Source organism: Vicia villosa, unplaced genomic scaffold (genome assembly GCF_029867415.1).
Source record: "Vicia villosa cultivar HV-30 ecotype Madison, WI unplaced genomic scaffold, Vvil1.0 ctg.001316F_1_1, whole genome shotgun sequence".
Taxonomy (NCBI): domain Eukaryota; kingdom Viridiplantae; phylum Streptophyta; class Magnoliopsida; order Fabales; family Fabaceae; genus Vicia; species Vicia villosa.
Genome location: NW_026705572.1, coordinates 30155 through 45585, shown reverse-complemented (window position 1 = coordinate 45585; position 15431 = coordinate 30155). Strand labels below are relative to the sequence as shown.

The window sequence follows — 15431 nt, the reverse complement described above, 5'->3', positions numbered from 1 at the left end:
TTATAAAATACTTAAAATAATATTGAATAAAAAACGAGAAAATGGGTGATGCACTGACAGTGTAAAAAAGTTTTACACTGTCAACCAATCACGACCATGAATCAGGACAAGTCAGACGGTAATTTTAAAAAAACTTATATGATACGGCAAAACGATTTGTTTCTATTGGATGACAGTGTAAAACTTTTTTACACTGTCAGTGCACTACCTTTAACCTCATAAAAAACCATTTAAATTAATTTGTAATTTGAAATTAATATTTTTAGAAACTTTTTGTATTTGTTTTAATAAATATATATATATACGTAACATAATAAAAATTATTTAAACAAAACCTTAAAGAAATGCCCTTGTTACCGTGAATTTTGTCAGAAATTCAAAAGAGGAGTATACAGACACTGCTACTTAGATATAGCCACTAGTAGTGAATCCCATTCACCGAGTTTACGTATTTCACACGATCCCTTACATCTGAATCCCAATACCATGCCTAGGGTTCCGACGAATCATCCTCCTCCTCCTCCTCCTCCTCCTCCCTCGTCGTCAATGGTTTCCACTATCAAAGCCTATGCACTCCCTGTTATTCTCTTCGCCGCAGCCATGTTCTACCAGCTCTTTGTTATCCCCAATGCCTTTCCTCCTTCTCATTATGACGGTTACTCCCTTTTTATTCTCCTTTGTATTTAATTTTTGTTAATTGTTGTTTATTTTTTTGAATTTCTGTTTTTTTTTGTGATTTCAGTTCTGCAAATTGATAGGTATAGTTCCATCGACACGGTGAAGGAGGCTTACAACAATCTTGAATCTAAATGGTATTTGAGCTTTAAATAATGTCTATTTGAATTTGGTCACTGAATTATCGGTTTTTGCACTTGACAAATGAGATAGCACTGAAACTTCGAATTAAAGCCGTGTCTTGTAATACCCTTGTAGTAGTCCTCTAATGATCTCCAAGAGACCTAGTCAACGTGAGATCTCAATAAGTTCAAACCTACATTTGCAATTTTCCAACTCCAAACCAACCGTATAATCAGAGCAGTCGCTCCTGGATAGCGGCGTGGAGTAGCTGACCGCAAAAATGGGATAGCAGGATAGCGTATAGTGGGATGACTGCTATTTGATATTTTTTTAGACAAATTACATGAATAATAATTATAAACATACAAAAAGGGAAGGACGAAGTGCAAAGGAGGGTGAGGGAGGAACTTGTGATTTTTCTCTGGAACAAACTGAGAAGTGCAGAAATGTTGGCGAAGGAAGGTTAGGGTTGAGTCTCAACTCAAATATGATTGAAAAACCCAAAATTACCCTTAAAACATAGTGGCCGCTATAATGTTCTGCACCGTAAGCCTCTTCCCATTGCGGCTGGTCTCCCCTCCGCACCACTATAGCGGGATAGCGCCGCTATTGACTACTCTGTGTACAATTAGTTTTAAGCAATATATAATAGGGTGTAGGACAAGGGGATTGATTGTAGTTAGATGTTTTTGTTTCTGGTTAGGTCTATGCTTTTGTGGATGAGTAGTGGCTATGTAATGGGTACTACTTAGTGCGCACTCTACTTAGCATGGGTACTGTAGCTTTCTTATCTATATTATACATTTATTCTAAGTCTTAGGATTTTCTTTTAGTGAGGGTTTTTATAACATGTAATGAAGTTTGATGGTTGTAACACGAGGGCATAAATATTCCTTTAGCATAATACTTCAAATAAAGAATAATGATTTTGTTTATCATATAGTTTGTTGAACTTGTCCTGTAATAGTTTGTTTTAAATATGAAAAAAAGTTGTGGCTATTTATGACACTTTTATCGGCATTCTTGTTAATAATCTTATGAGACTAGTTTCACGGTCTTTCAGGAATTCTGATGTGGAAGTATTGGATGTTCATGAGTTTTTAAAGGTTAGTGTCATTTTTTACCTATGTTGTCTATCGTTTGAATTGTTGTATAATGTACCTCTTCAAAGAAAGAAGTCTTTAATACATAATTGGTGTGTAAAGGGGGATTATTAAATATGGTGCAAGCACTCTATCATCAGGATTCTTATTATTAAATGATGAAATTGTTTTGGATGCTATAATCCAAAACTTTAAGGGGTGGAATAGCTCCGGGGGATGTACTAGTATTTTAATTGTAATTTGGTATTGTCTTTTTCCTACCATATGACATGGGTATTGTGGATTACTATGGTTTTATGTACTTAATTTGTTCTGAAAGCTTTCAGATTCGACATGCCTATGAATTGCTCACTAACCCTTTATGGAAAAGAGACTATGACTTATTTGGCATTGATGAACAACATGTGAGTAATTTTTTTGCATTTTTTATAATTCATGTCTGTTTTATACAATTTGTTCCAAGGATGTCTCTTGTCCCTGATATATTTTTGTCTCCAATGTTTTTCAACTAATTGATATGGCTTTTATGTTAGCATATCATTGAGGATGCCAACAAGCGTTATGCTGGGAAAAGTATTTCACAATTGGACTTCCCTTTACTAAATGCCCCTTTCTCTGGTTAGTCCAAGCCATTCATCATAAATGACAGGAATTGTTTGTTGAATATTTTTTGAGGATATGGCATGGAAATATTTTGATGCATACATCATTTTTTACCTCTCAGAGTCTATTGATCATTCTACTAAAGTCATTTCTGCAAGTGATTTCAAGTCTATATTTCCAGATTCAAAGCTATGGTTAATTCAGGTACGCACTGTGTAGAATATGCTGATATATTGTAACTTACAATCTCCATTTGTGAAATTGTGCTGATTGTCTTTGAATTCGGGTTAGGCCTAACTAAATTCCAAAAGCTAGTTCAGGGGTTGTTCTTAGAATTGTGACCGGACCTAATTCATATCTACAAAATCGTTGCAAGGTGAGGATTGCCCCCATTTATACCATCTTAGAATTGTGGTTGAGCTTAATACAACCTTTACAAAACCGGCTTGTAAGGTGTTGGGTAGACTCTGATAACATCTTATATTTGTGGTTGAGCCTATCTCAACCTTACAAAACAAACTTATAAGGTGAGGATTTCCCCCACTTATAAAATATGTTCAGACCATATATTGTCTGATGTGAGACTCTTAACAGGGGTGAAGGCCGTCCATCACTTATAACCATTGTTTTACTCATATTTAATCGATGTGGGATCCCAACACACCCCTTTAGTTTGGGACTAGGCATCTAGTGTGTGAAATTTGCTAGATTGGTCATGTATGGATGGCACATCATCAGGGTGGCCGGACACCTTATCTAGGATAAACTCTGATAGTATCATAGGATTTAGACTAAGTATAACTAAATCTCAAAGACTAGCTCTTGAGGGTTAGGCTTGCCCACCACTTGTAAGTTATAACAAATTTGTTTATTCACCGAGTACATTTGTTTATTTGTATAATGTCAATATTTTTTCAATAAAAGAAATGTCAATATCTGAGAATGTTACTCTTTGGTAAGTGATTTGTTTTCAATCATGTTGTCTAAGGATTCAAAAACTATTAATTATGTTTTTTCACATTTGTAAATCTGAGAATGTTTCTGAACTATCATACATGTATGTAGTTGTATTCATCTGGGAGCAATCGTTGTGTTAAGTTCTCAAAGTCTTGGAATAAAATAGGTATGCAATTTGATCACAAACTCCTTGTTGGGTACTACATTTTTTCTTGTGCAATAGTGTTTTCTTTTTATGAACAGAATTAAAATGTTGCATTTATGAATGTTCTATTCTATAGTTTATAATAAGGACTCAATCTAAATGACATCCAGGCACTTTGTCATATCAGTCACCACACCAGTTTAAGGGTAAGATAATTCTGATTAATTTCTCTGTTTCTAGCTTCTTTGTTGGATGCATTTGCAAACACTGGTATGGTGGAACTTGGTGAGAAGGAGGTCTCTATTTACTTTGCCGATAAAAGATCAACGGGAAAACCCTTTTTCAGAAATGGTATGTGCTGAGTAAAAATTTTGTTTTCTGCCTCGTCAAAACATCCATTGCCCAGTTTTAAATTGCTGTTTTGTTTCACAATCCCATTATATTTGTAAATAAAACATTCTAGCGCGAAGGCTTAAACCCAATATAAGAATCACTTTTTTCACAGAACTTACTGTTATAAGTTCATTGTAAAGATTGTTTCTATTTTGCATAAATTAGACTAGTTGCAGACGTGCTGTTAATGCTGACTATTTGTTTCTATATATGCTTGTGTTGCATGTATGCATTAGACATTAGTAATAAAAATAACCACTTGATTGGACTGAAGTGGTTAATTTTCTCCACTTAAGGACAAATCGCACGGGAGAGCCTAAATTTGAATCCCGGGTGAGACAATTCTTGGCTAGACTTTACTTACCTTCCGGCCAAACTCTGGATTACCAGGCCCCCTTCCCTGAAAACCAGAGTGTTAACACCAAAATATGATGTAATTGAAATGATTTTTTAGTGGGTAGGGACACGTGCCCCAGATCCTCCAACAGGGGTCCATCTATGACAAAGAAAGATATGTTAATTTGAGCACTGTTGCTAGATATACATTATTTGACATGATGATGTTTTAGAAATTTCTGAGCTGTTTACTTGATTTACAAATACATAAGTTACTTGTCTTGACATATTGAAAATATTTATCCAGGAATTCCATCTCTTTTTGCCATTCCTCCTGGATGCCGTACTGCAAAATGTTTTAGAAGGTAAGTTTTATTATAAGACAGACAATGGTTTGAGTTGACGATACAATTATGACTTGAAAATCCTTTTTAACTTACCGAGAGTTATTCACATTTAAATATTAGATATCTACCATTACTATATTATGTACTTGCATTAGTCATATACTATAGGGCAGAATTACTATACATGATTTATATGTGTTAGGTTTGATGGTGAGCTTACGGTTGATAAGGTTACAAATTGGTTTGCAACAACTGTATTGGCTTTTCCTCAAATTAACTACTACACGAAGGAATCATTGGTAAGTTGTCTAAACTCTAAAATATCATGCTCTTTTTTGTGAGTATGTGTGACAATGCTCTTTTTTGTCTCTACCATTCATTTTTAATAAGGAAATAAGGAAATTTCTTGTTAATAAGGAAATTTCTTGTACAAGTGAACATTTGCATTCAGCAGTGTTCATGGGTAGAAGCTAATATAACATATCATATTTGATAAAAACTATCTTGGTTAAGCTTTTTGCTGTTTTCCTCCCTAGGTTCATTCCCATGCTTCTTTTTTCAAAATTTAATTTGGTCATTTTTCGCTATTTTATTTTTTGAATGCAGAGAAAATAAACGGAATGTTTTGGTTTATACACTTTGCCAAAATTCTGAGTTCTTAAAGTATAAGAAGTTGAATTTTTTGTTTTTGTTAGCTGAAGTGTGCCATCACTTGGCAACAACAAATTCTGTATTAATTATTATACAAAATTAGCTCTTAGGCCAAGTTCTTTGCAAAATCATGATTAATAACTTTTCTAAACACAATAAGATGATCAATCAAACACACAATTGTAGGATTTGATTGGTGTCAAGAAGATTTAGGTTTCTTGTTGTAAACATTTTAGAAAGGACTTGGATGGCTTTTCTAATATTTTCATATACCATATGATATAATCTCAATTCTAAGGGTTGAACAAAATTTCCATGTTGTATCGCCTGCTTATACTTATAATGTACATATGGAATTTTTTTTAGAAGAAAACAAAAGATTGATGTAGTTTTTTTATTTCAATCTTTTGAATTAGAAACACAATAAGGATGTACGAGCTGATGTTATATAAATATGATGTTTGATGTCTATTTGAGTTAAATAGCATGTGGCCATTTCTAATTGTTTGATTTCTATTATAGTAAAGGTTGCTTGATCAAATTCTTAAGATCACTAATTGAACTGTTTGTGAAACTCTACTTATAAAATTTCAGGTGCCAAATTTTTTAGGAAAAGTTAGTCATCATAAGGTACAATTAATTTGCTCTTTTATCATTTCGGTAAATTGATTTCTTTATTTTCATTCCCCTAGTTTTCTTAATATAAATGTTGCTTTTATAATTCTGCTAGGTATCACCTTATTTACTCTCCTGGTTATAGAAAATATTTTGTGAAGGGCTTTTACGATTTTACATGCTCTTTGATTCAGTAGATCTGTATTTGAATTTATCAATTTTATCCAGGGTTGAGTATTTTTGAACCATGCTTATAGGTAAAAGTAATATTATTCTCAAAAACCGGGGAGCGTGCTTCTCCATTTATACGACAAGTAGCTAAAGACTATTGGGCTTATGCTTCATTTGCGTTCATTCTCTGGCGGGAAGAAGAATCATCCTATTGGATGGGGGCGTAAGTTGCAATTTTCACTAAACCTTAACAGGAGGACATTGTTCTGCGTTACATTTCCCATAGAGATGGTGCCATGAATATTTTAAATAAATATTCACATGCTTGTCGATTCACTGTTTGATCTAATAATTTGTTGGATTTATTTTGTTTTAATTTCTTTAATGTCAGATTTGGGGTGGAATCTGCACCTGCTATAGTATTTTTGAAAGACCCAGGGGTCAAACCTGTTGTGCACCATGGTATGTTTCTTCTATGCCATTCTACTACTGATCCAATTGAATATACTTTATTCTTCCTTAAACTGACTATCTGTGTTGTGTGCTGCAGGATCAGTTAATGATTCTTTGTTTTTGAGTATGATGGAAAATAATAAAGAGCAAGGTAGGTACAGATCTTCAGTTTAATTTTTCCTGTGGTTTTGATTGTAAATTTTAATAATAAAAACGCCCTTACCTATATTTCTCTGGGCTTTGTTTGGGAGTTTGGAGGGGAAGGGAGGGGAGGGCTTTGAAAAAAGGGAAGGATGGAGTGGGAAAAAATGAAGGATTTTGGAGGATTTATTTTTATTTGTAATACAAAATTCTCGTAGTTTGGGGGAACTCAAAATTTGTATTGGAGGGAGGGTTTTGGAGGTTTTACATAAATTCTTCAAATATATTTTATTTTGTTATAATATTTTGAAAATTAAAAATATAGTAATGATAAACATTTATAATTCTATACGACAACACAATTTCAAAAAATGTTAAAGGTTTGTCTATTTTTTTCTACAAACCCTTCCCCCAACACCCTCCCTTCCCCTCTCCTCCAAATTCGCAAACAAAGCCTTAGAAAAGTGGGTCGAGCGGTGATGCTATGCGACCAAAAATCTTTAAATGGTATATTGGAACGGAGATAGTTGAAAAAAAGGGTGGATATATATAATTAGCTAGGAGAGAGAGCAGGGAACCAACTTCAACAAATCTTAAAGTGGACAGTTGAAAGTAGATATAATGCTATAATAGATGGAATTTACTTTCAGCGTTAGAACCAAATATTTTTGGAGAATATACTTCATTCCTGCCTGAAAAAAACATGCTTAATCTTTAGGTTGCCGAAACCTTTGTTATCCAATTGATCCGAAAAAATAATTTAAGTAAACAGCTGAGTGTAGCAGTAGACTGTAATTATGTAGGAAGTGACTTTTGACTAAAATTTTGATTTTATCTCAATGCATCCTGGATCACAGTATTATCTTTATTAGCATATGAGTGCTAGTCTGTTGACATAGTATATCTGTCTTTGATTTCATTATCAAATTCTTGTTTAACTAACTGCAAAGCAAATTTAATACTTTTATCCACTGTATATATGCAAGTCCCCTCTTTATTATCTGTATTAATGAACTCATTTGATCAATAATAGATCCACAATCTTATACTGTTGTCCTTTTAAGTTTGTAAAGTAGCATTTCATGGTAAAGTTTTATTTTTTGAATAGTAGATGCTACTTATTTTATTTGTGGGTAGAGTTGTATCATTGACCTCCTTATCAATCAATCATCTATGTCCCATTCTCCAAACAACTAAGCCACCTTATCACTCCTAATATTGCATGGTGTAATCTCTTCAAGTTATTATTATCATTATGACATTAAGTGCATAAGTTAGGCCACTATTCTGTGATTAAAGGGCTGAAGTTATTTTCTGAGCCCTGATTAATCTGCCCCATTTTTTTGTTTCCCCCTTTTTCTGTACAGAGCTACCACAATTAAGGAGCGAGACATCTATGGAGCTAGGCTGTGATCCCCGTGGCTACTCACGTGCTGGATATGATACAACTATTTGGTATTGTGCTATTGCATTGGGAAGGCCGAGTATGGAGTTGAACAGACTGCGTGAAGTATGTACTTTGTATTGTTTTAAACCTAACTTGCATGATATATTTTTCACAAAGTAGGTGCTAATTCATCATTTACATTATGATTTGTCTTTACTTGGCTTCCTCATGAAATACCAAACAACTGGCATCATTGTTAAGCTATTAAGCACGGAAACCCCTAAAACGACCCCGACACTGACACGGCAACACCGTTAATAATTTGAAAAAATGTATAAATTAAATGTACTTGCAAGTGTCAGTGCAGATGTCCATCATCGACACGGACACCGCCACGCCTGATTTTAGAGGTGTCGGTGCTTCATAGTTGTTAAGTGACATGGGGCATTTGAGTTTTATCCAGTTTCTAATAAAGTAGGTCTGAGGCTCCGGTTTCGGAGTTTTAGTTGGTCAAAATGCATCAAAGGATTTTAAAACTACTACATCTTACTCATCCTTTTTGTCACTAGTGATTAGTTTTCTAAATAGATGCATAATCTTAAGCAGTTGTCTATAATATTTTTATACACAGTTTTTCATTTATCATTTTCAGTCCTTATACCTTGTGGAGATACCTACCATGCAAGGACAACTTAGTAATGAAAATATTAGAAAGTTTAGGTAACACCTATGCTGAAAAAATGGTAGTCTTGCATTAGGTGGTTCAGGCATGTAGAAAAATTGTAGGTCTTCTTGTAAGAACTGTAAATCAGATGAGCAATGTTTCAATAGTCAAAGATAGAGGGAAACCATGGAAACTATATGCCATAAAAAAATTTAATGGGTTGTCACTAGAAGTACATAGGCCATTCTTAGAAACACATGGCTTCCATTTTCGAAGAAGTAACAAGGGTAGATTCGGTAGCAGATAAACTAATTGCTAGAGTAGAGGCAGAGGAAAACATGAAAAACTACAGGCAAATATATTATGGAAGATTTTGAGATTTCTGTCGTTGTTTGTTTGTACGTAGTAAAGATAAATATATTTTTTATTTTAAATAAGCATGTATTTGTCAAATTTGTCAGATGTTGTAATGTAGGCCCATAGACTATTTGCAGGGTCCAAGAAACATTGTCTAAGCAAAGTGAGGTAGATGCATCATCTGAAAATCAATCCTTTGCTCCAGTCGTTGATGCGTTGAAGAGTAAACGGTTGACATTTGCTTGGCTTGACAGTGAAAAGCAGAAGGTTATTATTTTCTTTCATGGGTTTGGTTTATTCATTTTTTCTTTGTCATAATGTGTTACACAAAGCTGATACTAAGCTCTAGTCAATGAATTTAATAAATATGTATTATGAATATGCTTTTAATGATGGTAATACTATCTTGTAGTTGATAATGGCCCATGATAATCAAGGAAACAGTACTATGAAATTGAATGCATTCTTTTTAATTAATGAAATAGAAGCATTTGCAACAGCAAATTATGTTGATAACTGTAGTTGATATATGAAGAGCGTGTTGGGTGTAGAAATATCTCTTTTAAATTTCTAGCTTGTAGATTAAATGATGTAATTTGAATGTTCAAACTTCAACTCAATGTGCATTTAAAAAAGGAAAAAATGTAACACTTTAAAAAAAAAATCCATTTTGGGTTCTTTGCTCCAGATAGTTTAATATTTTTATTTTGGAAAGTATAGAAGGTATTTAGAGAGCATTGAGTTAAACTCTTGGATGCCTGTTTTCATTGGCTTTCAATTTTTATTTGAATCTATTGCATTTAAATGTTTGTTTCTTGAATGTAAATGGAAATATGTGGTTGTACTTGTGGTAGTAACTGCATTTGGAAGGCCTAATTCCTATATAAGCTAATTTAATTCTTTGAATGAGTGCTTAAGTTAAGTTCTTCTGGTAAGGTTGAAAAAAATATATACATTTATGCTTGGCTATTAACAGAACTTATTATTCAGGACTATTGTAAATTTTACCTTGGTGAAGGGGCAAGCGAAGGCACTTGTGGACAACGGAAGGGTATGACGGATATTGCTCGGTTGCTTGTTATTCGTTACCTAAGGAATAATAGTGCTGTTGATACGAGGACACAGGAACTTTCTAAGTGGAAATCATTACTGGTCCAAGATATAATCGATGATACTGATCAGGCAGGCCAGTTTGTAGCTGGGTACAAGGGCACAGCTGATGACTCAGAGGTTTGCCGTTTTACTGTAGAGTAGTTTTACAATTTTTGTAACTCATACATGTATTTTCATCATATTTCCTATGATATAACCCGTGTGCTGTAACAATTACTTGTGTACTATCACAAAGATGTAATGCACAACTCTCAATATTTTTCAAATTTTCTTTTTTTAAGCAGATATCCCAGTGGCTCGCAAATATTATAAAAGATGGTGACTCCAGAGATTTGCCTTTCTTTGTAAGTCTTTTAAATTTCATAATGAAGTTTTGTTGCTATGTCTTATTAGAACATATGAAAATATCATATAATATCTTATTGAATCCTAGATTATCTGTTAGAATTAGTTTCCATATTTCTTAGTCATTATTACAATTTGTTCCTGATTTTTCTCTAATGACACACAAATCACAATTTGTAGAAGATATTTAGTAATTCAACTCCAAGTGTATGTTATAGGAAGACTAGTGATCAAATACAATTGCATTGAAAAAAGAAAAATATAGGATTGAATGAGCTAAGCTCGTAGGGAAAGAAGAAAGAAATCAGATAAAAGGGTTCATCATCAATCATTGCTTTCCTTCTAATTCTGTTCTCTTTCTTAGACGCCCTTCAGCTCTCCATATCCCTCAACCGAATGTTAGTTATCCTGGCCTCTAGATTCTCGGAGCCTCTCTAACTGAATTCATCTCAATGTGATTGCCATGCTATGCTGACTTACCCCTAGATGGAAGCTTCATTACAATACCTTCCCCTTTAAAATCAACCTTTTCCTGAAGTTGAAGTTAGGATACACTTGCAAGAGCATATAAGCGTTTCCTAAAAACTTCATTAGCCACGTCTCCTATGACTTCTTATGCTGCTAAATCTGTGATAAGAACTCCATCTCCCATGTTGGCAGTTTTAGAGTCCTAATTGTAACATGTGGAACTTTATCTTTGAACTTCATTGACTTATATGGAATTCTTTCTTGCAATGAAGCCACAGGAAAGCTTAGTAACATAACATCATAACTATAATATTCTCTCTCTTTTACTTCTTTTCTCCAAAACCATAAAGCCTTAAACTAGGTCGACATGCAGTGTTAAAACAGTAATCTAGGTTGTTGCTCCTCTACCTCCCTAGGGTCAGTGTGTGAGTAAGATTTTGTTTACTAATACTTTTCGTAAATTACTCCTAATTTCCATTGTTATTATTGTTATTATTATTACCTTTATAAAGCACAATTTGATGCTTCAAATTAAGAAATAGTTTTTGAATTTTGATTGAATAACTACTATATCATTTTCTTACCATGCCAATACCTTATTCTCTTTGCAGACACTAAGAACTCCTAAGCTTGTTCCAGATGACACAGAACCTATTTGGTCTAAAACCGCACAACAGATTCCAATAAAAAATATTATACAGCGTATTCTTGGTGTTGTTGGTGGGCTTTCTGTGTACCTTGATGATCCGAGAATCGGTCCTTTCCTGCTTTTGGCAGCCTTAATTTCTCTGGGCACCATCTGGCTAAGAAGAAGCCAACAAGCTCATCCATCTCAGTCAACACAACCTAGTTCCACGGTAACCGTATTTTCTCAGTGTGCTTGTCTTGCATATTTTCATATTTGAGGAAATAATTTTACATTTTTGCTATGACAGGAACCGCCCTCCCGTGATGAAAGAAAATCAAGACCGACTGATCGGGTCCGGAGACGGTCTAGTAAAAATGTGCCCCCAAGCATGACAGATTCGGAACCGCCCAATGCTTTTCAGATGCCACTTTCAGACTCCGAATCTGATTAGTTTCAATTTGGTTTCTCCTTAAAGAAAAGGAGCTTTTCATGACATACTGTTACACGTTCTAAAGGTGAAGGCTTATAATATGATGCAAGATTGGAACCATGTCAACAAGTGAATAGGACCTTATATCAAGCAAAATATTCCAAGATAGAAACATTTATTTTAAACTGTGTATAAAAATGAGATCACGTTTGACTGTTCCAAAGTCACGTTATTGGCTTCTTTAACCTCAATTATCTAAAAAGTTTACTGGAAGTTCTTTCATAAAGTTTTTGCTTGCTAATGATATTGATTTAGACACATGCAGTGCAGTGAGCGTTTCAAAATTTGATTTTAGATATTATCATTTTTAAAGGATAAGTTTTAGGTTTAGTAAAAATGCAGAATAAATAAGATCTTGGAAAATAAAGGAAGAATCTACGTGCCACTCCTTTTTTTTATACTTGCCATCCTCTAAGGGATAAGTTTTTTTTACCATATTACCCCTGTAAGATATCGGATTTTATTAAATTTTCAGTTTTGTACCGGAAATTTTAGAAATATATTGGATAGTTGATTGGATTTATCAATTTACTGCGCATGATGATCCATACCGGAAATATAAAATTTTCGGTACCGGATATTTGAAATATCCGATACGTATCACTAGTTAATATTAATATCGGAAATTTGAAATATTCGGTACCGAAAATTTTACCGGATATTTCAAATTTTCGGTATGAATTTAGTGTATAAAATTTTCAGTATTTTTCCTTTTTTTTAAAAAAAAATTTGAATAACATAGAATAAATGTCGGTAAAATAATGAACCGTCTTAATACATATCTATCATTACAACATCACAACCGTTTTTGCATCCTTAGAAACATTCTTCCCAATGTCTGACTTTCCAGCCAATTCTTCTCAGTGTCTGAATCGACCCACATATGCTGATTTCCATACTTTTGCATTATTAGAATAATTATTCCTCCAACGATCAGTGACGAGAGGTAGTGGATAATTGAATCTTAACTTTATCTGAACCCAATGATTACGATTGACAAAACCAACAGCAGTGATCGTTAGCCATAGGATAACTCATATCGGGAATCGTCATCCATTTCTCCTTACCCTGAAGACCCAAGTGTTTTACGAGTAATGAATTACTAACATCAGAGACAATGTCATATAACAACTTGGAAAACAAATATGCGTGTTTCTGGATTTGAGTATCTAGCTATCTTCGAACATCATAACATGTATCTTCCCCCATCCTAATGCAGATGAAATACAACAGAAATCACAATTTCCATCCAGTTCAACATCAACAATGTCATCGATGTATGGATGATAGAAAACAGTAAACTGGGGCAAGCACTTGGCTTTTGTAGAATTGATAGAAGGTTGCTTACCAATCGGCATGGTTGACGATTGACTCCCACTTGGTTGTGTGCATGATCTCTTTGTAGTCTGACTCCCCTGCGAAGCATCACCATATTCTCACTGACATGGATCACGATGCACATCACTTTCTTCCCCTTTTCCACTCTTCTTAACTTCTTACCCTTTGACCCACAATATCCATAGTACTGAATTGTCGCTTCAACTCTTCGCACTCCTCTACTAAATCCCACTTGCTCTCGTCGGACTCACCTTATATTATGAAATTTTCAATTTTGTCTAAAACACATGAATAAATTCCAAAGGTATAAGTATGCCTAGAATCTGGTAGCCGGCGAGCTGACACGCACACGGTAACCCATGTGTTGTTTTAATGTAACAACCACACTTGTGCTTGCTCGCACCAACAAATTTGACTCTTTCTAGTTCCTTTCCAATGATTTGTATAGACTGTCTTGAAACAAAGTTGTGCAATTTATAATAGAATGGAGTATTATAACGATGCGCAATGTTGACAATACTTTTTTGAAATGACACTCTTATGGAACCTATCTGCAACTTCAACATTGTGTTCACAGCCTCCTAGCTTGCACATAAATCACCACGACTTGTCGTCAACATGTTCTTCAGTCTCCAATGTGCAAACTCCACCCTAGAAATCATAGACACATTAAATAAACAACTCACAAATAGAAAATATAAACATATGTTCTTTTAGAATGTACCTGTTTGCTGTTGTGTTCCCTAAATGAGTGAGTCTGTTAGTCCATGCAACAACAAATCTTTCCTTATATGGTGTTAACCATGTTTCTTTCACATACTTGGAAAATGATGAAATATCACCACATACATTCTCGAAGTGGTTGAGATGTACATCAAATTCGTCTTCTATATTTGAAGACATCATGTTGTTCCATTGATCCATGACATGTTCTTGTCTTTTTGATTTTACATACTCTTTATATTTGATGCTAACATTTTTTGAGATATGAAACGTACACAACAAATGAAACACATTTGGATACACAAAATCAATGGCATTCATTAATGCAAGTTACCGGTCCGTCACCATGACATATGTTAGAAACTTTTCAAAATAGAACAACTCCTTGAGCCTCTCTAGTGCTCATGTGAAGTTCTCCTCCCTTTCGTGTTCCAAATATGCAAAAGTAATTAAAAACATCAATTTTGTTGATGTAACACTAGCAATCTCAAGCAGTGGTAGCCGGTACCTACACGATTAAAAAACTCATTCATAAACTAGACCACTCTACATATTTTTAAGATGGGAGAAATTAATATTAATATTCTGGTCTGTTTGTCTTGTACATGCAATAAAAAATCAACACCGAAGGAAACATATTCAACAACTTGATCGAGTCAGGGTGTGTCTAGAAGATATCAACCATAATATCTGAATTCTCCTTATTTTTGGACCAATACATGTATTTCTCTATGTGAATAAGGCTCAATAACATTTTCATTTCTGTCACTGCACCTCTCTTTCCCAGTATGTATATTGCTCTAGCTCGGTATATCTAGGTAATACTTGTGAGATTTTCTAGGTCTTTGCCTTTCAAAGCAGACGCGATGTACCTTGGTGCCATATTGTACTTCGTCATGTCATTCACAAACTTTCTTTCACCATCTTTTAGACGCTCCAAGATGTCATGACCTAACATATCCTTATCTATTCTATGGTTATACATCCCACATTTAACCACCACCTTCCAACCAATACCACTGGAGCATATCTCAGCCTAAATGGGTATCTAAGCCTCATAGTAGAATTGCCATCAGAAGGGGCCGCAACTTCATTTTTCTTTTTGTAATTTTCTCCTCGGTCACAATCCATAATCAATTTATCCTTCGCCCTCGCATTCCATTAGCAGAATCAGATCGGATTGTAACAACAGCAACACCATGATT

The 15431-nt window shown here is 34.3% G+C and overlaps 1 protein-coding gene across 1 annotated transcript; it reads left to right on the top strand.

Moving 5' to 3' along the window:
* Positions 1–356: 356 nt before the first annotated feature.
* LOC131634585 (uncharacterized) lies at positions 357–12659 on the top strand. The gene is made up of 20 exons (XM_058905250.1): positions 357–655; positions 743–812; positions 1862–1904; positions 2228–2305; positions 2435–2519; positions 2626–2708; positions 3570–3627; positions 3847–3957; positions 4643–4700; positions 4885–4981; positions 5928–5963; positions 6206–6342; positions 6511–6581; positions 6670–6723; positions 8081–8223; positions 9248–9388; positions 10112–10351; positions 10519–10578; positions 11659–11904; positions 11983–12659. The coding sequence occupies exons 1-20, from the start codon at positions 487–489 to the stop codon at positions 12124–12126; spliced, it is 2124 nt and encodes a 707-aa protein (XP_058761233.1). The 5' UTR covers positions 357–486; the 3' UTR covers positions 12127–12659.
* The last annotated feature ends 2772 nt before the right edge of the window (positions 12660–15431 follow it).